At 38.1% G+C, this 21,338-nt stretch overlaps 1 protein-coding gene across 1 annotated transcript in view; it reads left to right on the top strand.

Annotated features, from left to right (window-relative positions):
• Window positions 1-20,668, top strand: part of LOC308687129 (Fc receptor-like protein 5) — a 40,099-nt gene extending 19,431 nt beyond the window's left edge. The window contains exons 6-12 of the mRNA XM_081359393.1: window positions 9,267-9,545; window positions 9,644-9,928; window positions 10,004-10,282; window positions 10,371-10,634; window positions 11,295-11,552; window positions 19,818-19,916; window positions 20,241-20,668. Of these exons, the coding sequence (XP_081215519.1) occupies window positions 9,267-9,545; window positions 9,644-9,928; window positions 10,004-10,282; window positions 10,371-10,634; window positions 11,295-11,552; window positions 19,818-19,916; window positions 20,241-20,296 (1,520 nt within the window). The 3' untranslated portion in view covers window positions 20,297-20,668. The remainder of the gene's footprint in view (window positions 1-9,266; window positions 9,546-9,643; window positions 9,929-10,003; window positions 10,283-10,370; window positions 10,635-11,294; window positions 11,553-19,817; window positions 19,917-20,240) is intronic.
• The last annotated feature ends 670 nt before the right edge of the window (window positions 20,669-21,338 follow it).

The following is a 21,338-nucleotide window of genomic DNA, read 5'->3' as shown; positions in this document are numbered from 1 at the left end:
GGGACATGCTCCCCCGATAAAATTTGGATTTCTCGGACCTACATATGTGCATTTTAAGGTGTTTAAAGGCCAAAAAATTTGGATAACAATAGCTTTAAAAGCATGTCAGTGGGCAGTAGCATAAATTATTTGTCAAGATAACAGATTCTTAAAAATGAGAATGAGGATAAATATTGCAATGAATGATCCACACTACAAAATGGAAATGCAGAATGTTTCTGCTTATTGTTGACAAAACACAATCACATATTCCAAACAGGAATGGCCTTAAATGAGAAATCTTTCAAGGATTATTTTGCATAGATGTTACAATTCAATCAAAAACCAGTGCAATCTTTTTGTGTCCAGAGGGAGCAATTTATATTAGCATTAAAGATTGGTTTCAGCAACTTGTTTCTTTCCTGAGTTAATCAATGTTTTTGGCAATAATCAGTTTAAAGTTCAATTGTTCACTCATAAAGACAGTCACTTGTCGCCTGCAAGTGGCGCAAACACAGACAAGCGGAGTGATACAAATGGTGAAAAGGATAATACTGGTACATATTATATTAAATATTATGTAATATTTAATATATTTAAATAAATATATTATTATATTAAAATAATATAAAATATCAGTATATTATTCTTCAATCAGTTCTATGCAGCAGAATCAGATTTAACAGATTTATTTTTTGACCAATTGTCAAAATAAAGTATAGTCCTACAAAGCTATTTTTATCAGAGCATGAGCAGAGCAGGGAGAACGAGAGGATCGTGATTCGTGTAATTTTACCAGTGTTGCCCAGCACGGCTATACACACCATGTTACAGCACAGTAGTGCTATTGCAAAAAGAAACAAGTCCAGAGAAATTTCATGTCGGCACTTTTTTTTTTTGCGGACTTTGCCTTTCCGGTGAGGGTGAGCGTGAGCAGAGCTCGCAACACACACACACACACACACACACACACACACACACACACACACACACACACACACACACGGAGGTTGCTTGCGGAACATTGAGCAGAACGCGCTGTGAACACGGAGCGGAGAGCACAGCGCACACACACAGCGGAACGCGCTTAGAAGTTATGCATCTTCGGAAGCGGACTCGCACGCAAAGTCATAAAACACGCTGAGCCAGAGTCGAGCCAGAGTCAAACCATCGCCGAACACGGAGGGGCGCGGCGGCTTTTTATCTTTCGGCCAAAAAACGAAAATGTTATTTTCGGCCGAAAATTTTCGGCAGCCTAAATTTCGTTGCATTCCTAATTTTAAGACACCCATGCTCTCGCGGGCCATATAAAATAATGTCGCGGGCCTTGTGTTTGACACATGTGGGTTAAATAAATGTTCAGTGATATCATCCAAAGATTTTTTCACTATATTGTTGATATGACAACTAGTAAATACACTAAGGCCACATCCACACCAAACCAGAGTTTTCCCAATCCAATCTTTTTTCCCTCGTTCTAAAAAAAAAAATACCATAAACACGACGTCCTCTAAAGAAATATTTGCGTACGCACGAAACCACTGAAACCGACTCAAAACGCTGTAGTTCACATTCCAGACCAGTGTGTGGCGCTGTAATTCTGCCACAGAGATACACTAAAACGGAGAAGACTTGGAGCATGTGCATAAACCTTGTGTGCTGTATACAATAATAATAGGCTCAGTAGTTTCTTCTTTATTTTATTTATTTATTTATTTATTTTTACTAATAGCTTTATTGAACAATATAAACAACCATAAATGGCCTGGCACAAAATATAAAATGACTTAATCAGACAACAGACAAGCATCATAAGAAATAAAATATAAAGAAAAAATATAAAGAAATAAAACAAAAATACATTCAAGTGAATAGTAAATAAAGAAATAAGAGGCTCAGCAGCTTCTGCAACACGAACACGTGGGGTGATGACATCATCGTTTCACAAAATACACGGATTGGCTGTACACACGAAAACGCAAGTGTGTCGCTTTCAGATTTATCCACTCTGGGACCCGGTTTCAAAAAATAGCGGTTTCAGGCTCCCAAAAGGCCGGATCCGTAAGATTTACGTAGTCTATACAGATGAACGCGTCTCCGTGTGTACGGGCTCTAAGTTTCGTCATGCTGGCATGTGTGGAAAGTTTTAAACCGTGTGTATTACAACTAGCTCTGCGTTAGTTTGTGCGTTAGTTTGTGCCTCGCTCACCCCATCCTCCAGACATGTTCCAGACATGTTCAGACATGTTCAGTTCATTCATGAGCTGCTGCCCTTCAGATTATCCCCTTCCGGAACAAAAATATATGGGAATATACTGCAAAATATAATGCAATATATTACATAATACATGTCCATATATGGGAAACTAGTGCTTATATTTTTCAATACACTGCAATATATGCATTGACCATATGGTGATATATTAATACCAGTAGCGGGCGCTGCATTTCACACCTAACCTTCAGTGGTGTCCCAGCTGAATTAATCCACCTCTTAATACACTTTTAATAGTGTATCGCACTGACTCTATAATGGCTGTGAAATTGCTGTTTTATTTTGCACCGGCAGTTATAGGGTTAATGCGGTGAGTTCGGAGAAGGCCGGATAGTATGGAAGCTTATGGGTAGCAATATTCAATTTGAAATGCAATATGTAAAATGGCAATGCATTTCTGTATTTAAATGTTAATTTTCCCATACATTTGTGCAACGTTTGGTGCAAAATGAAAATGAAAATTCAATTATAAAATTTACATTTGCCATTTCATACACTAGTTTTAATATGTACATTGAATACATATTTTAATGCTTTTAATAAGTTGCAAAATTAATATTAAAGGGGACGTATCATGCTAAATCCACTTTTTTAGCCCTTAAATGCATTTTGTTGTATAATTGGAGTGTTTAGAAGTACAGAAAATTTGAAATTATTCTCTTCAGGTGCTTCGTTGATATCTTTATATTCTGTTTTGGTCATATTTTTCAACCTGTTCCGATTTTGCTGTTATCTATGACGTTTTTTGAACTATTACGTCACAGTATTTGCAGCGGAACTGCCACATAAGGAAATTGACTTCCGGCCCACCACTTCGAGCAATCCGCCATTTTTATTTCTCGCTGCAGTTTTGTAGTCCAAGCTAAAGGATGCAGAAGTTACGAGAGGGTAAGTTAAAATGTTCGGTTGTTGGATGTAGTAACCCACACGCTTCATTACACCGTCTAATCTAGATGAACTGCCGCGCTTGTGACAGGGCCATAGACTGTAACAAATAGGACAGGGCACATGTTTAACTGAAAGAACGAGCAGAGAGAGAGAGACCCCGGTCGCGCGCGCACACTCTCTCTCTTCGGAGCAAGGCGAAAGTGTAAACAAGACTTTACCGTCTCCAAACTAGACGCTGTCTTGCTCTCTCTCCCTCGCACATATTAATCAAAATAAATCGACACGGTGGTAAAAGGTCGGAAGACCAAAGTTTCATGTGTAAATACAGTAACACACCATTGCGATACATCCATATGAAGACGTTGTTCTGCAGGTTCGTCGTCTTCATTTTCATCTCGCTCCGGCTCCAACTCTGGCTCGAACATGTAAGGCTGGCTGGACAAGTCTTCCATTGTTGACATTTTGTTAATAACGTGTGAATAAAACGTTTCTGTGCCACTAGATAATCTTATCTCTGCTATCAAACTACAAAAATGGCCGAACGGGGTGGAGTTGAACCGAGTGTCACCGCTACAACCTGGGGAGGGGGCGGGGTATGAAGTGTCTCAATTGTATTTAAAGAGACCGCACCAAAACGAGTTGCTCTCAGACGCACATCAGAAAAGGGGTAGAAAAGGGGCCTGTGGAGCTATAATAATGAGGAATTCAGACCCAAGCATTGCAGTTCCGCTTTATATAGACTACAAATGTATGATTTATATGTAAAAAGGAACAATTTAAAAGCATGATATGTCTCCTTTAAAATGTATTGCAGAAATGATTAGATATGTTTAACATGTTCAAGCAAAAACTGTGGCAAAATTGTAATTTAAATGTTATTTTTTCTTAATTGCATTTACACTCACAGTTAAGACACTTGCGATTGCATTTCCATTAAGTGTCACGCAATGAATGTAGCAAAATTCAATGTGCAATTTGAAAATGCATTCTGAGCCGATCACGTGCCCGTTCCGCCCTGTCAATCACTGCGTGAAGGCAGGGCAACAGGTAAACATACGCCGCTATGGTGCGTATTTTGAGGTGTTGGAAGGAAATTGGCCCCGCCACCAACCCAATGCATTGTCATTTTGCATATTACATTTCAAATTGAATATTGCTACCCATAAGCTTCCATAGAATAGAGAAACGAGCGAGTGAGTTTGGCTTGAGCGTTTGTGTTCAGTTGTTCTGTTGTTCTTCAGACATTACAATAGTATTAATGTTTGGAAAAAAATAAATAAATTAAGAAGAATATCATATTCAGCTCTGAAAAAAAAAACGGGGAGAAAAATAAGCATTATACTCACCAAAACTACTGATTATTTTTACATATTTTTTAGATACTAGTATTGATTAGGCCAGTGATTCTCAACCGGTGGGCCGTGGGCCTCGGAGTGCCATCTGGTGGGCTGTGTAGGCAGTGGTAGACTACCCCCAAATTAATTTTTATTTTATTTTTTAATTGACAAATCTTGTTATTTTCTAATTATCTGATTGTTCTTATGTATGTTCTTATGTTCTTATATGATCCAAAACACTCAAGTTAAGTTAAGATGCATTATTTAAAAGCTCATTTATGTTTAAATATCACAACACCAATCACGTCACAACGTCAGATTGACCGCTTGTTCGATCAGATGCAGTAACATTACATTACTGTAATGTGGATCGTGTTCTGAAAAGCAGATGTGGGAGTGCAAGCAAAAGCTTCGAAGTGTGTGGTGAGAAAATACAACGCTGAATAGGCTACATATTAGGCTTTATAAGGGCAGGTACTGAGACTAATATATATTACAAAAGTTTATGGTTTATCAGTTTATGGCGAGCAATATTTTAATTTTTAATGCGTTAAATACACGTGAAATATGCGTTAAATACGTGTTGTTTGCGCGTGACAAATCAGTGCGTTAAATACACGTTTAATACATGTGAAATATACCTGTTATACCTGTCCTGACCAACAAGCTCTAATTATAATCCTGTAAGTCTTAAATACTTATATATAAAGTCTTAAATACCATATTAAATACTTTAAGTCTTTAAATTCATTGAAATTGATAATATCACCTGTGTACCTACTGTTTGTCTGATGAGTGCCCAATCTCTGAACAAAAAGGTTTCAATAAGCGCCGCCTGCTTGCGACAGCTGTAAATGTTAGCAGAACAAAAGCTCATGTTGTTTTCCAAAGACAGATATTGATAACAATGATCTGTATCTTAATCCTGCATTGATTACTTACCTCCAGTGTAACTGATTTCCCCACACAAATGTCAATGTTTTGATGTTAAAGTCCGCGTGAACCGGAAGTTGCAAACGACTTTTCTCCAGTGTTGTGACGTATTTCCCAGTGAAAAGGAATATTGAATAGAGGGCAGGGTTTTACTCTAGCGCTCCTCCTCTCCATCTCTCACTCATAACAGACTGACGGTTTGAGGGGAGTGGTTAAGCGTTTCCCAACCCAAGCCGTCAAACCTATTTCATCAGAGAAGGAACGCCATTCCAGACCGGAAGTAACTTTTCAGACTTTGATTAAAGATTATGACGGCAAACAATTTTTTTCTGTGTATTAACTTGCACGGATTAATTTTTCACCACAAGACTAGTAATATGCGCTAACAAAGTAAATAAGGTCAATTTTGATTTCAGTTGGACTGTAAAGCTAGAATTTCCACTAATGTGTTTATTTACAAAAAGGCATGAGTGGAGAAAAACAAGGCAATTTTATTTTTGTCAAAATTTTCATAAAACTGCTATTTAAATATATTATTTCTATAGGCTATACCAAAAAAATACAAAAAAGGATAAAATAAATAGGCTGAATAAGCTGATCTATAGCATGTAAACGGTGGTAGCCTCGTCTATGAACGGTACACCCCCCTAAGCTCACAGAAATGGTTAGACCCAAGTCTTCAGCAGCCAATGACACTGACCCGTTCAAACTCATTTTTCCTGTGTATTTCACGCGTTTTTTAAATACGTGTTAAATATGCGTTGTAGACGTGTTAAAATTCACGTGTTTTTGGCCCTTTTGGCTTTCCATAGTCCGATAGTCTGGTGTTAAATCCCCTTAAGCTGAAGGCGCAGTGTGTTGAATGTGGAGAAAGTTTGTCAAATGAGGCGCTAAAACCATCAAAGCTGCAGAGACATTTGAACTCAAAACACCCGAGCTGTGTTGGGAAGCCAAAAGAATATTGTTTTAAACATGTTAATATCGCTAATTGTATTTGATAAATTATACTTACAGTATGTAAATTGGGTTGAATGAACTTTGTTGAACATTTCTGCTAATGAATAGAGAGAATGTTCCCCTCTTGTGTGTCTGACCTGTTGTTACAGGTGTGTTAGCCTGTTATTGTTACTGAGTAAACCTGACAAGTCTTTTTATATAAGGCCAGTTTTCAGCTATAGCTGACTTGAGTTACAGTGGCATAACAGATTAACAGCAGAGTATATCATTGCACTTTCTGAATTCTCTGTTATTCTGTGTTCATACTATCATATTTGGAAAGGTGATCCTCAGAATGTTTTTAATCAGTCATTAATGGGCCATGAGTTGCAGAAGGTTGAGAACCGCAGTATTAGATTACATTTAGTACTAGTGCTTATTCTTTAGCTAGTGTGAGCAAGTGTTCACCTCTCTGTGGTGGAGTTTGAGAGGGATTGACTCATGACGGTCAAGGGAACACTGTGGTGACTAGTACAGATTACTAATCTGGATTGCTCAGATTACTAATCTGGATTGCTCAGATAATCCACGGTATATGAAAACCCACAGAAGAATACTGACTGTCATGGGGAAATCTCACAGTCAAAATAAGATACACCGGTGTTTTGCCAGATGAGAAGTTTATTTACTATTTTAATTCATTTTACTCTAATTCATTTTATAACTGTATCATTTATCTCTTTTAATTCCTTTTATAACTGTTTTAATCTCCCCTGCTTTTATTTTGTGATTATTTTTATTCATCTCTATGTAAAGCACTTTGAATTGCCATGGTGTATGAAATGTGCTTTATAAATAAACCTGCCTTGCCTAGTACTCATTCTTTAGCTAGTGCTTATTAGGTACTAGTGCACGTGATAGTATGTCACAAAGTTGCACGAGTAAATATATCTACAATATTGTATTACACATGCAAATGACATCTATGAAAAGTTTCAGTCTGGATTCAGGCCGCATCATAGCACTGAAACTGCGCTCGTTAAAATCACAAATGATTTACTTTTAGCTTCTGTCCAAGGCTGTATCTCAATAGTTTTACTTGATCTTAGTGCTGCGTTCGATACTATAGATCACACAATACTCTTAGATCGACTACAAAATTATACTGGTGTTCAAGGACAAGCATTAAGCTGGTTCAGATCATACTTATCTGACCGCTACCATTTTGTCTATTTAAATGAAGAAAAATCGATTATAACTTCAGTAAACTATGGAGTGCCGCAGGGATCTCACATTTAGCTCCAAAACTCTGGAATAGTCTTCCTGATACTGTTCGTTGCTCAGACTCGCTCTCCCAGTTTAAAACTAGATTAAAGACGCATCTCTTCAGCCAGGCATTCATATAATATTCTTAATCTCACAGTTTCAAACTACAATCCGGCCTCTAGTTCATAAATGCCAGAGGAGAACTGGCCCCCGACTGAGCCTGGGTTCTCCCAAGGTTTTTTTTTCTCCATTAGGTCACTTGATGAAGTTTTAGGACACCATTAGGTCACTTGATGGAGTTTTTTCGGTTCCTTGCCACTGTTGCCTTTGGCTTGCTCAGTTGGGGATATTTTGGGGATATTTAATTTTATTTTATCAATCAATAAATTTCACTAGAAACAAACCTTGTTGTATTATTTTAATTTAATACTGTGAAGCTGCTTTGATACAATCTGTATTGTGAAAAGCGCTATACATATATACTTGACTTGACTTGACATGCAGTACCATATCTGATCACATATACATCAACAGTGCTATGCATAAGTTTAGACACCCATACTAAAGTTGACTAAAAAGAGGAATAAAAAATCATATTTTGGAAATTGAACGTAATGCCTTAATTAAAAAAAATTAGGAAAAATCCAACCTTTAAGGACACCAATTTTCTTTGTGAATGAATAATGTATCGTAAATAAATAAATATTCTTCCTTAAAATACAGGGTGCATAAGTTTGGACACCCCTATGTTAAATTCCCATAGAGCCAGGCAGATTTTTATTTTTAAAGGCCAGTTACTTCATGGATCCAGGATACTATGCATCCTGATAAAGTTCCCTTGGCCTTTGGAATTAAAACAGCCCCACATCATCACATAGCCTTCACCATACCTAGAGATTGGCATGGTTTTATTTCAGTTAGCCTAATAGCTGGTTTGATTTGCATTGAGAGTTGATCTTATGGAAAGTACTCCATGCCAATCTCTAATATCTCTGTATATTGAGAATAATAGAGGGCCTAACACAGATCCCTGCGACACTCCATAGTTTACTGGAGTTATGACAGATTTTTCTCCATTCAAATAGACAAAATGGTAGCGGTCAGATAAGTATGATCTGAACCAGCTTAATGCTTGTCCATGAACACCAGTATAATTTTGTAGTCGATCTAAGAGTATTGTGTGATCTAGAGTATATCAACCTAAAATTTGGAACACAACTTGGCTTTGATTTTCTTGCAGTTTTGAAGTAAAACATGTTTTGTAAAAATATATATTTTATATAAATAATATTTTTTACATTATACATTTTCATAAACTCAAACTTCTATAACTTTTTTTTCTGTTTCACTTTTATGATTTTCACTTCTACAATAATCTTCCAAATGTCTTCTTTAAAACAAGAGCAGTCATAGGTCTATATTTCTAATCATTCTTGAATTACAACTATTTAAGTTTGGATAGTGATGTTCATGTCTATGTGATAAAGAGGGGTGACAGTGAAGGAGTAATGTGGAGCTCAACTCTTTTCTTATGCACTTCTGTATCAGCCTCATCTGTTCCAACAAGAGGACTGAAGCAGTTATTTAAATTATTTAAAAATGCTCATTTATCTGACTCTTGAGGCTCTGAATCTGTTGTTGTTCTCCTGCAGATCTAGAGCCGAAGCCTGAACTCACATCAGATCCTGCAGGAGCTGCACTGACTGGAAACACAGTGACTTTGACCTGTCGCATGGATCCGTCCACTGGAAACTGGGACTCTTACTGGTACAAACACACACTGAACCCTGAGACAGAGAAGACAGAAACAAACTCCTACAGCCTGAAGATTGATTCAGTGTCTGATGGAGGCCAGTACTGGTGTAGAGCTGGAAGAGGGAAACCAGTCTATTACACACAATACAGTGATGCACTGTGGGTAAATGTTACAGGTGAGAGAGACTGTAGTGTGTGATGCAACAAATACAGATCAGAGACAATATCTACACAACTTCTGAAACTATAAATGCAATAATCTGTGTTTGTTCAGTGATGGCTAAAGCTGTGGTGACGGTACGACCTGATGAACGAGTGTTTAGAGGAGAAACAGTCACTCTCAGATGTGATATAAAGTGGGGAGGAGACGCTGAGTGGACATACAGATGGGAAATAGAGGGAACCAACAACCAATATAAAAACACTGTCAGCCGAACCTCAACACAAGAGTTGAACATCAGCAGTGTTGATCTCTCTCACAGCGGTAAATACACCTGTACAGGACAGATACACACTCAAAGCTCTCAGCGCAGTGATGCTGTTACACTGACTGTCTCAGGTGAGTGTGTGTTTGTTGTGATCAACTTCTCCATCAGTTTCTCTACGGCTCTGTAACTCGTGATGTTTTGTTCAGCTGAAGCTCAGGCATCAGTGCGAGTGTCTCCACAGCCGTGGCTGACTGAAGGAGAATCAGTGACTCTGACCTGTGAGGTTTCAGGCTCCTCTAAAGGCTGGACGTTCAGCTGGTTCAGAGATCATGATCATCTGTCAGACAGCAGCAGAGGAGCTGGAGGATCTTACACTCTCAGTCCTGCTGCTCTACAGCACACAGGAGTTTATACGTGCAGAGCAGAGAGAGGACGACCAGCCTATTACACACACAACAGCAGCTCACACACACTGTGGATCACTGGTGAGGGTTTATGCTTGTGCTCATCCGGATCTGTGTTTCACTGCAGTCTCTGTGCTGTCAGTTTTGATGGAGATTTTCCTCTTTTCAGGAGTTTCTGCTTCAGTGTCTCTGGTCATCAATCCCAGCAGAAGTCAACACTTCTCATCGGACTCTCTCTCTCTGAGCTGTGAGGATCAGAGTAACTCTGCTGGATGGACAGTGAGAAGATACACAGACAAAGACACACAAACTTGTGCAAATCAAACAGGATCTCGATGTGTAATCGACTCTCTCAGCTCATCTGACACTGGAGTGTACTGGTGTGAGTCTGAATCTGGAGAGAAACGGCATCCTCGAAACATCACTGTACATGGTGAGTCCAATCACTCTTACAACTATATAACATAAAAAGAAAACAAAAAAACAACAACAATCTGTTCAGATTAAAAATTATTATAATTGAGAATTCAGTCATGTGATTATGCATTAAACTAACTAAAAATATCCGATTTTTACCCCCCAGCACATTGAATATCAAGATTTCAACTCTATAATAAAATAAAATATACTACATTATCATTAAGTATTGGATTATATAATAACACTTATATTTTATAATAACCCTTTTCTATGTGAATATAATGTAATTTATTCCTGTGATCAAAGCTGAATGATCCTTCAGAAATCACTCTAATATGATGATTTGATGCTCAAGAAACATTTATGATTATTATCAATGTTGAAAACAGTTGTGCTGCTTCATATTTATGTGGAAAACATTTATTTTTTCTTTGATGAATAGAAAGTTTGAATAACAATTTATTTGAAATATAAATCTTTTGTAACATTATAAATGTCTTTTTTGATCAATGCATTTGATAATGCATCCTCGCTGAATAAAAATATCAGTTTCTCAGATTAACGGTAGTGAACATTTTGACCCTCCAGATCTTATTAATAATTGAAGTATGGCTCTGATTAACACAGCCTGTATCGTCACTAGCATCTGTTGATGTATTTCTTGTGTTTGTAGACGGTGAGGTGATTCTGGAGAGTTCTGTTGATCCTGTGATTGAGGGAGAGACTCTGACTCTACACTGTTTACATCGATCTACAAACTCCCCGATCCTCAGCGCTGATTTCTATAAAGACGGATCACTGATCCAGAATCAGACGACAGGAGAGATGAGCATCACTACTGTCTCAAAGTCACATGAGGGTTTCTACTCCTGTAAAACAGAGAAAGGACAGTCACTCCACAGCTGGATCTCAGTCACGGAAGGCTTGAACGGTGAGATGATTTAATGAGAAACGCCACACCATTATTATATACTATTATATATTATAGTCTCTGGCTCATATTTCTGCTGGAGCAAACTCAGTTATTGACATCAGTGTTTATTGTTTCACATAAACGAAAGCATAACCATCAAATCACATGCAAAATATACTTGTCATGTACTGGTCGGAGACACGAAGGTTGAGGATCCAAACACAGTATTTATTAGTGATGTTACGTTCTGTGCCGAGGCTTCGGAGTGTGTGTCGAGAAATCCTGGAAGCTTTCAGTGAAGCTCGTATCGAGGCTTGTATCGCTTTCGACCAATGACGTCATTGATGACTGGTTCAGGAAGCGGTTCAATCTTGGCACAATATTTTGACAGATATATAAACTCATGGTTTAAACCCAGCCAGGGCCGTCGCTAGTGGGGTGAAAGGTGGTGACAATTATAGGGGCCCCACAAAATCCTGCAGTTATACTATATAGTCCCCTGTTGTATGAATAATTCTAATATTTATATTAGTTGTATGCCTGAGATTTAAATGAAAACCACAAAATCATGCAATTTGGTTAAAAAAAAATTCCAAATATTCTCTTACCTCCCTATAAATGGTTTAGTCCGATCTAAAGTATTTATTAATTATTCAGTCAGTGACAAACATCATGGACCCAATAAAATTGTAAGTCCCACCCCAGCCTTGAACAGAACCAATCAGAGTTGAGGCGGCAGTGCCTGAAGTTAACCATGAACTTGGTGGAAGAGCAGGAGATTGACTGACAAAATGTCGGGGAAAAGAAAACATGAATCAGGGAACCAGAAACGCCATGAAAAGAAGGAGAGTGAGGCCAGGAGAGCTGTTGTATGCCAGTCGATCAAGACGTTCTTAAAGACATGTTGTAGCCTATTATTATTTTGCTGGGATTAAGAAAACTACCGTCTACAGCCTGCCGGGTCCTTTCACTTTTCATTATTGGTGCACACCACAATCGACCGAATGATTACGTGGTCAAAAATTCCTGTCTTTTTACACTGTTGTAAATAGAGTTAAAATATTGACACGAGTCACGACGCACTGCATTATGCACCTGACCTGCCGGCTGATGATGTATTTATCACATCAATAAAACACGAATACACACTGCACTTAAATGAATACATTATCTTTATTTAATAATATTATCTTTATTAAAAAATAAGACAATAAATTTGTTTTTTGTTTTTTATTCGAATGCATTCTTGTCAATTTATAAATGTTTACTTTTTGATTTATGAATTATAACTGACTGATGGGGAAAAAAAAAAAAAAACATTATTTTGCTGTTACTTTTAAAAAATTGGTTTTATTATTATTTGACAATTTCTTTTTATTAGTTGTAATTTTTATATACATTTAACTTTTAAAATAAAGGTTTTACAACAACATCACCTTCTTCTGTTATATGTGGGCCTCCATGCTCATCTATTGTACAGTATATGATATATTGGTGGAGGGTGGTGGGGGCCCACATCAATATTTTTTCAGGGGGCCCCGAATCCTCTAGCTACGGCCCTGAACCCAGCCACTTTCCAGTTTTAGAATAATAATATTGGCCCTTCTGCGTATTATGACCAAATAATTGATTCACACACATTTGGAAACCCCTTTTTTGTTATAGAAACAAGAATAAGCCACCTTTTTCTTGCTTCTATTAGGAGTCGAAGTGTCTTTTGCGTCAAAAATACACGGCCAGTCCGTTAAAGTGTTGCACATTTTCACAAACACAAAAAGGCAAAAACATGAAACATCTTTTAAATTCTTTCGGCCAATTCCTCCAAACAGCGCTCAAGTATGTAATGTCTCCAATTCCTGTGGAATCTTACAAGTTTTGAATCTGTATAATATCTTCCTTAGATTTTGATTTAGACAATTTCCTCATATTTGACAGCCAGACGGTGAGATAACTGTTTCTCCTTCCTCTCTTCAATCCCTTTAGCTAAAACAGCATATACTTGTATGAATACATGAGGAGGAGTGGCTTTAAAGCTAACTTAAAGTAAAATATACAAGGACAACTTTGAGTAAATGCAGTACAGGATAACTTCAAGTAAATTCTTGAATAATACAGCACTACACATAAAACAGAATAAAAGATGAGAATAATAATAATACAAATTGAAAACATATTAAATTGGCTCTTACAACATTTATTACACAGTTATGTAATACACTCATTATATACCATCATAAAATACACATTGTATTCATATAAATAGATTAGTCTATGTGGGAATATATATTTTTTAATTATTTCTAAGCCTTAACTGGCGCAAAATACAGTGTATCACAGACAGGGCAGGACTTAAACTGAGGCTGACAAACTCTCCTACAAATGAACTCAACTAGAACATCATTATGGAGTAGCACAAAATACACAACGTTTTCTGTAGTGGCTGGGCCGGATCAGCACCGAATGTAACGGTTCAGCAAAGACGACGGTTTGGCCAGTCGGTGGAAAAGTGGCTTTTGATGGAGCAAAAACGACAATGAGACGGGAGAGAGCGCTCGCATAATTTAGTGGAACATTAATAGAAACTGTCATCCTCTGAAAAGAAAATGAGGTGTGAACATGAGAATTAAATGTAGCCACGTGATCACAAATTAATCAGAGCAGACGCGATTCAATAAGTGTATCCTTCTTATATGTAAAATTATTATAAATACCAGTTTATGCTATTTAATTATGGCCTCTAAGATGGCTGGCCCGTTTATAGCCCTCGCTCGTACTGGCTCGACAGTGGAAATGTGGCTAATAATTTCTGACTGGCATTTAACTGCACAAATCAAACAAACATAAACGTGTAAAGGTAGAGACCAGTCAAGCTCAATGGTAAGTCCGGCCTTGATCACAGATCACATCAGGTCACCTGAAATGGGTCTGCTTGTTTTACACTCTTTGACCACCAGGTGGTGTGAGCAAATGAAGCCTCGAGAAATGAACCCTTTAGTGAACCACTGGGCTGAAAAGCTTCAATGTTTCATGAGGCTTCATCTCACCACTGTAAGAAATTGTAGTCTGCCTCGACCCAGATTCCACTCCTGAATATATTTTAGAATGAGCTCATCCCCAAAATGGCTTAATTATCATAGAGATTAAGGCAGTCATGTTATATTGTTTCTTGACCATTTGGGTTGATCACATCCTGAGCAAATGGTAGTCAGTTGTAGAATGGGACTGGGTGTGGGACACAGAGAACCTTCTCAGACAATGGGGTGTCTCAACTTCATTAACATACAGACAGCCGTCACATAGACTGTGCGAACTGTGCAACCGCACAGGGCCTCGTGCCACTAGGGGGCCTCGCAATCCTGCTGTTTTTTTTTTTTGTTTTGGGTTTTTTTTGTCCCCACCACTTTTTAAAACATCTCGCGGCACAAATGTACCATTTCTACAAATAAATAAAACATCTCCAGTTAACTGGCAGAGCATTAATTTCATTCGTTTTTTAAATAAGAGACGATCTAGCGCTGAAATGTGTTTTTTTAAATCAAGTGATCAAAGTGCTCGTTGCTGCTGCGATCAGTGGCGCGGATACAAGTCAAGTCAAGTATATTTGTATAGCGCTTTTCACAATACAGATTGCATCAAAGCAGCTTCACAGTAATACATTAAAATAATACAACAAGGTTTGTTTCTAGTGGAATTTATTGATTGATAAAATTAAAATTAAATATCTCCAAAATATCCCCAACTGAGCAAGCCAAAGGCAACAGTGGCAAGGAACCGAAAAACTCCATCAAGTGACCTAATGGTGTCCTAAAACTCCATCAGGTGACCTAATGGAGAAAAAAAAACCTTGGGAGAACCCAGGCTCAGTCGGGGGCCAGTTCTCCTCTTGCGTTTATGAACTAGAGACCGGATTTAACTGTAAGATTAAAAATATTATATGAATGCCTGGCTGAAGAGATGCGTCTTTAATCTAGTTTTAAACTGGGAGAGTGAGTCTGAGCAACGAACAATATCAGGAAGGCTATTCCAGAGTTTTGGAGCTAAATGTGAAAATGCTCTCCCTCCTTTGGTGGATCTGGATATCCTAGGTGTTATACAGTGTTTTCTTGTGTGGCTCACGCTAGACTTGTAGTCAAGACCGCCTAAACCGAGACCAAGACACTACCAAGACCAGAGGGTATCGAGACCAAGACAAGACCAAGACCAAGACAGAATAAGTCAAGACCAAGACCAAGTCGAGACCGGAGGAAAAAAAACAGACTAGTGTTGAAGCTAAGCTATAACTTGTATGAATTCAAGAACAGCAGCATACTAGGGTTCAGCCGCAGTTGGCAGAACAATACAGAAACAGACCATGTCATGTGTGTGACTGTGAGCTCACTGTAAATGTTTTTGCAGACTGGGTGAGATCAACTATGTGAGCAATTATTGCATGACGGCTGTTACTGCACTATTAGAGGATTGAGACTCCCTTAACTTAGGGCTGTAGTCAAGACCACCTTTGTCAAGTCCAAGACAAGTCCAAGACCAGGACTAGTCGAGTCCAAGTCAAGACCGAGTCCAAAGAGGTTCGAGTCCGAGTCAAGACCGAGTCCAAAAAGGTTCGAGTCCGAGTCAAGACCGAGTCCAGGACAGGAAAAAAAAAAGTCTGCTAAAAAATATAGGCTAGCCTATAGAAATTAAATCATTATGTAATAATGAAATAATGAATAATTTTAATTTTATTTAAAATAATTGACTAATTCAAAGAACAACAAAAAAATAATAATTATATAGCCTAGGCCTAACACATTCGTTTCGACTGTCTGATCAGCCTTACATTCTGTTCCTGTCAATCATATACACACGATGTCAACCAATTAAACTGCATGAGGGAAGACCGAGACAACTCACAGACACACACACACACACACACACAAGAGATGCGGATAAACCGCGGATCGGGCGGATGACGTGACGAAAAATAATATTTTAATTAAATTCGGGCGGGTGGCGGCTGAAGCAATCAAATGAAAAAAGTTTGCCACTAAGCAAACCTGCAAGTTATGAGCTGGGTTATTTTGTTTCGATTTTAGCTATATTTTAAAACAGCCAGTCATTGCGCCTACCACTCGTGGAGGCAAAGAAAGAAAGGTAAGAAAAAAAGTCGGAAAACTTTGCCCATTAATTAGATGTGCAAGGCAAGCAGGCTAGTTTTCGGGGTGTTATGGACAATTAAAAATGTGAATATTCACGTTGCACTAGCGGTGGACTTTCAGCGAGTTTATTTAAACATTTATTTTTTATAGAGCTGTTTGTGAGTCAAAAGAGCCGGCTCTTTCAGTGAGCTGAGTGAAACGAGCCGGCTCACGAAAAAGAGCCGAAATACTTATTAGGTGGCCAGTGTTTCACTTTCCCTCCAATAATATATTGTTTTAATATCACGGCGACGTATGTGTGATTACTGGGAACATAATAAAGAAACCTAGACTCGGTCAAGACCAAAAGCCATATTTGGCAAGACCAGTGGCCGAGACCGAGACAAGTCCGAGTCCGAATACCAGCGAGTCCGAGACAAGTCCGAGACCATAGAAAAGCGGTCTTGAGTCCGGACTCGAGTCCAAGTCCGGACTCGAGTACTACAGCCCTACCTTAACTTATTGTGTACTGTTGAAGACTGACATGACATTGACTGGTTCATCTGACAAAACATCAAACACCTCCAACACCATCTTGCTCCTCCAACAAGTGTCTAAAGAATGAGAAATATTTAACCAATTGAAATTATACTTAATGTGTAGATGAAATCGTAACAGCAAATTAAAGATGCACAATTATAAACTTGGATTAGGCCTAATGTTTAGTTAACACAACATAGATATGCAGATGATATTTTAAAGATAATTTATTTAGTCTAACACCATCTTAAATACAATATACTGTAATCAAACAACACACACACACACACACACACACACACACACACACACACACACAGATATCAAAGACACAAATTCATCTAAGCAAATGCTATCTCTATCTGTCTAAATGTCTATCTCTGCCGATTTCGGAGTCTCAGACTCCAAATGAATCCATTCTGCAACTTTTAAATACATAATTAAATTTTTAAAAACGAAATTATAGGCTTAAGTGCAGGATCCGAAAGTTTGTCGTTTTGTCGCTATGGTTACACACACAACACACACACACACCGTTTGGCGGTGCGCTCAAAGTCATCTGTCAGTTGTGCAGTTACCCAAAATCTCCTGAATGAAGTTAAAACCCATCATGTCACTGATATGTGTTTTTTAAACCAAGTGATCAAAGTGCTTGTTGCCGCTGCGATCAGTGGCCGCGGATACAGTGTTTTCTCGTGTGGCTCGAGCACACACCGCACTGTCATCAATCGGGCGCGCGCTTCAATCCGTTCCGTTGCGGATAATATGTTGCATTATCGAACGTTGTGTCGTCGTGGATATTGTAGTATTGTATTTCTAAATCCCCCGACCACTATGTCGGTCTGAGACATCGAGACCTAGACAAGACCGAGAGATCCGAGACCAAGACAAGACCAAGACCAAAGACCGTCGAGGCCGTGACAAGACCGAGACCACGTAAAAGTGGTCTCGAGACCGGTCTCGAGACCAAGACCGGTCTCGAGACATACATCACTAGCTCACGCACACGCCGCACTGTCTTCACTCGGACGCATGCTTCAATCCGTTGCGCATACTCTATTCTGGTGAAATCACAAAACATCATGCGCACAAACGTGTCCCTGCTTGATATACAACCACTGATAAACATAATCGGTTTTGATGAGAGAAAAAAAACTATGCGAGTGCGGATTGGAACCCAGAACCTCTGACACGCTTGGCGAAAGTTCTACCACTGGACCATTCAGACACACGTTGGTTATATAGTCGGATCTATGTATGTATTCACACGATAATTCTTACTTGATGTAAAGCCACTCGTTGCACATAGCAAAAAGTCATAGCTGTGCATGATTATGCTGTATTATTCAACTTGATAAAAACGTATTGCAGCGAGATTATGCGTGCAATAGAACTAGAACAGCTACGTCCGTGTGACTGTTATTCATGCGCAATTGAGCATCCACTTCAAAGAGCAGGGCCTCGCATTTCAAGTTCGCACAGGGCCTCGCACCCCACCAGTGACAGCACTGCATACAGACCACAGCTGTCACAACAGGAGCAACTTCATTTACATTAAGAGTTGTAAACTATAACAGGATAAAAGTTTTAAGATTTGGATGTTCTGGGTTCATTCTATCGCTGGTGAACCCAAGGTGCTTTGTGTACCTTGCCACTGCTATACTGTAATAAACTTCATTTTTGAGATCTTTGACATCCACATCATTTTTTCTTACACCACCACTACTCAGTGGTTCAGGAAGCCTCACTTTGCCATAACTACAAACAATAACCGAGTTAAGGGCTGAGGCGAACAGAGAAATCCAACTGAACAAGCAGAGAATCAGGAAATCCAGGAAACAAAGTTTTAGAAATGCAGTCAAGACATATGCAACACTTAGCGATGAATGACTGAATTGACCAGGCTTATAAAGCGTGAGCTAACAAGGTTAATGAGACACAGCTGAAAACAATGAGTGCTGATGAGTTCGGGCAAAGGATTATGGGTAATGAAGTCCATGACAGAGTGGCACTGGTCTGGGATTGAGTGTCCTCTGGTGTTTATCAAGGGCTCTCCAGCTGGTGATCGTGACAATACTGAGATTTAGTGAAATCAACACCTATAAACAACATCCCGCAACTTTTTTTATTAATTATTAATTATTTTTGTTTTTTATTTATTTACTCACCCTCATATCATCCAAACATGTATAACTTTATTCTTCTGTGGAACATAAAATAAGTTATTTGGAAAAATGTATCTGTTTTTGTCCATACAATGTAACTGAAAAAAATCCTTCAAAATATCTATTATTATAGTAAGGATAGTATGATCTCTGTAAAATATCAGTCTTTAAATGCAAGATATTTAAAGTGTACCTAAAATATACTTGCAATAGTTTCACTTTAGCACAATCAGATATACTTAAATTTAGAAATCTATTTTTTGTTCCACACAAGAAAGAAATTCAAAATGAATGTCAGTAAATTTCGGCAGATTATGAATTTTTGAATGAACTATTCCTTTAATACAGAGCTCTGAAAGGGAAATGGTGGTGGAATAAGATGAGACAGGAGGAAAAATATTTTTGTTTTATATTCACTCACAAACTTTGTTGCAGAATAATGTGCTTGTGTTTCTGTTTTTCAGGTCAGATTTCTGTCCTCAAAATCCTCAGTTTTCTTCTGGCCGCTTCTCCGTATCTGCTAGCGACAGTCGTGCTGCTTTACAAATGTTACAGAGCGAGAGGTAAAACTACTGTCTGACACACACACACACACACACACACACACACACACACACACACACACACACACACACACAACTCTCTCTCTCTCTCTCTCCCTCTCTCTCTCTCTCTTTCTCTCTCTCTCTCTCTCTCTCTCTCTCTCTCTCTCTCTCTCTCTCTCTCTTCTCACTGACAGATCTGCCTTCACTGCCTGTCTTTTATATAATATAAATCTATATTTTAAACAGATAATGGACATTCATGAAAGCAATAACTGCAGTGGAAAAAAAACATAAGACATGTCCGTTTAAATGTTGAAAATGTTTTTTGTGTGTATTTCACAGTTTCAACTGAAGATCAAAGTCAGTTCACAGTAGCAGAGGAAGAAACTCCAACCTGATATTAATGAGCTGCAATAAACGAGCCTGACGAAATACTGAAGTGACTTATAAAAGACAGCGTGACAGTCTCCTATTGGCTGAAATCTGAAAACATTCCCAGCCAATCAGTGATCTTCCCTCTGAACAGAAGAAATTCCAGATCCATTGTTATCTGAAGATTGGAGTGAAAACTTAATAGAAAGGAATCCCAACTCAATGTTTCTTACAGAGGTGGAAGAAAAAGAAATAATAGAAATTGTAAACAATTTTAAATACAAAACATCTGCTGATTGCAATGAAGTTGATATGAAAATTGTGAAAAAGGTAATTGAGGGGATCTCTAAACCAATAACATATATCTGTAATCTGTCATTTCACACCGGTAAATTCCCAAACAAAATGAAAATGGCGAAAGTTGTTCCGTTGTACAAAACGGAACACAAGTTCACAAGTTCACAAATTACAGGCCTATTTCTTTATTACCACAATTTTCCAAAATTCTAGAAAAACTATTTTCCAATAGATTAGACAAATTTTTAGATAAACAAAAAATACTTTCTGACAATCAATACGGATTTAGATCAGATAGTTCAACATCACTGGCATTAATTGATTCAATTGAGGAAATCACAAACGCTTTAGAACACAAACAGTATACAGTTGGAGTTTTCATCGATCTTAAAAAAGCTTTTGACACGATCATAACATATTAATTAATAAATTGGAACGGTATGGGATCAGGGGCGTAGTATTGCACTGGGTGAAAAGTTATTTAAGAGATAGGAAACAATTTGTGAAGTTGGGGGAATACACATCGTCTTGCTTGGACATTACTTGTGGCGTCCCCCAGGGGTCAGTTCTGGGTCCAAAATTATTTCTATTATATATAAATGATATATGCAAAGTTACAAAGACAGTAAAACTAGTTCTATTTGCAGATGATACAAATATTTTTTGTTCTGGGGGGAATTTACAGGAGCTAGTGGAGACTATTACTTCAGCAATGTATAAATTAAAAAGATGGTTTGATAGAAATAAATTATTAATAAAACCAACTTCATG

This window comes from Scardinius erythrophthalmus (genome assembly GCF_964197995.2).
Source record: "Scardinius erythrophthalmus genome assembly, chromosome: 2".
Taxonomy (NCBI): Eukaryota; Metazoa; Chordata; class Actinopteri; order Cypriniformes; family Leuciscidae; genus Scardinius; species Scardinius erythrophthalmus.
The sequence above is the reverse complement of the archived record's forward strand: the minus strand, read 5'-3'. Positions and strand labels throughout refer to the sequence as shown.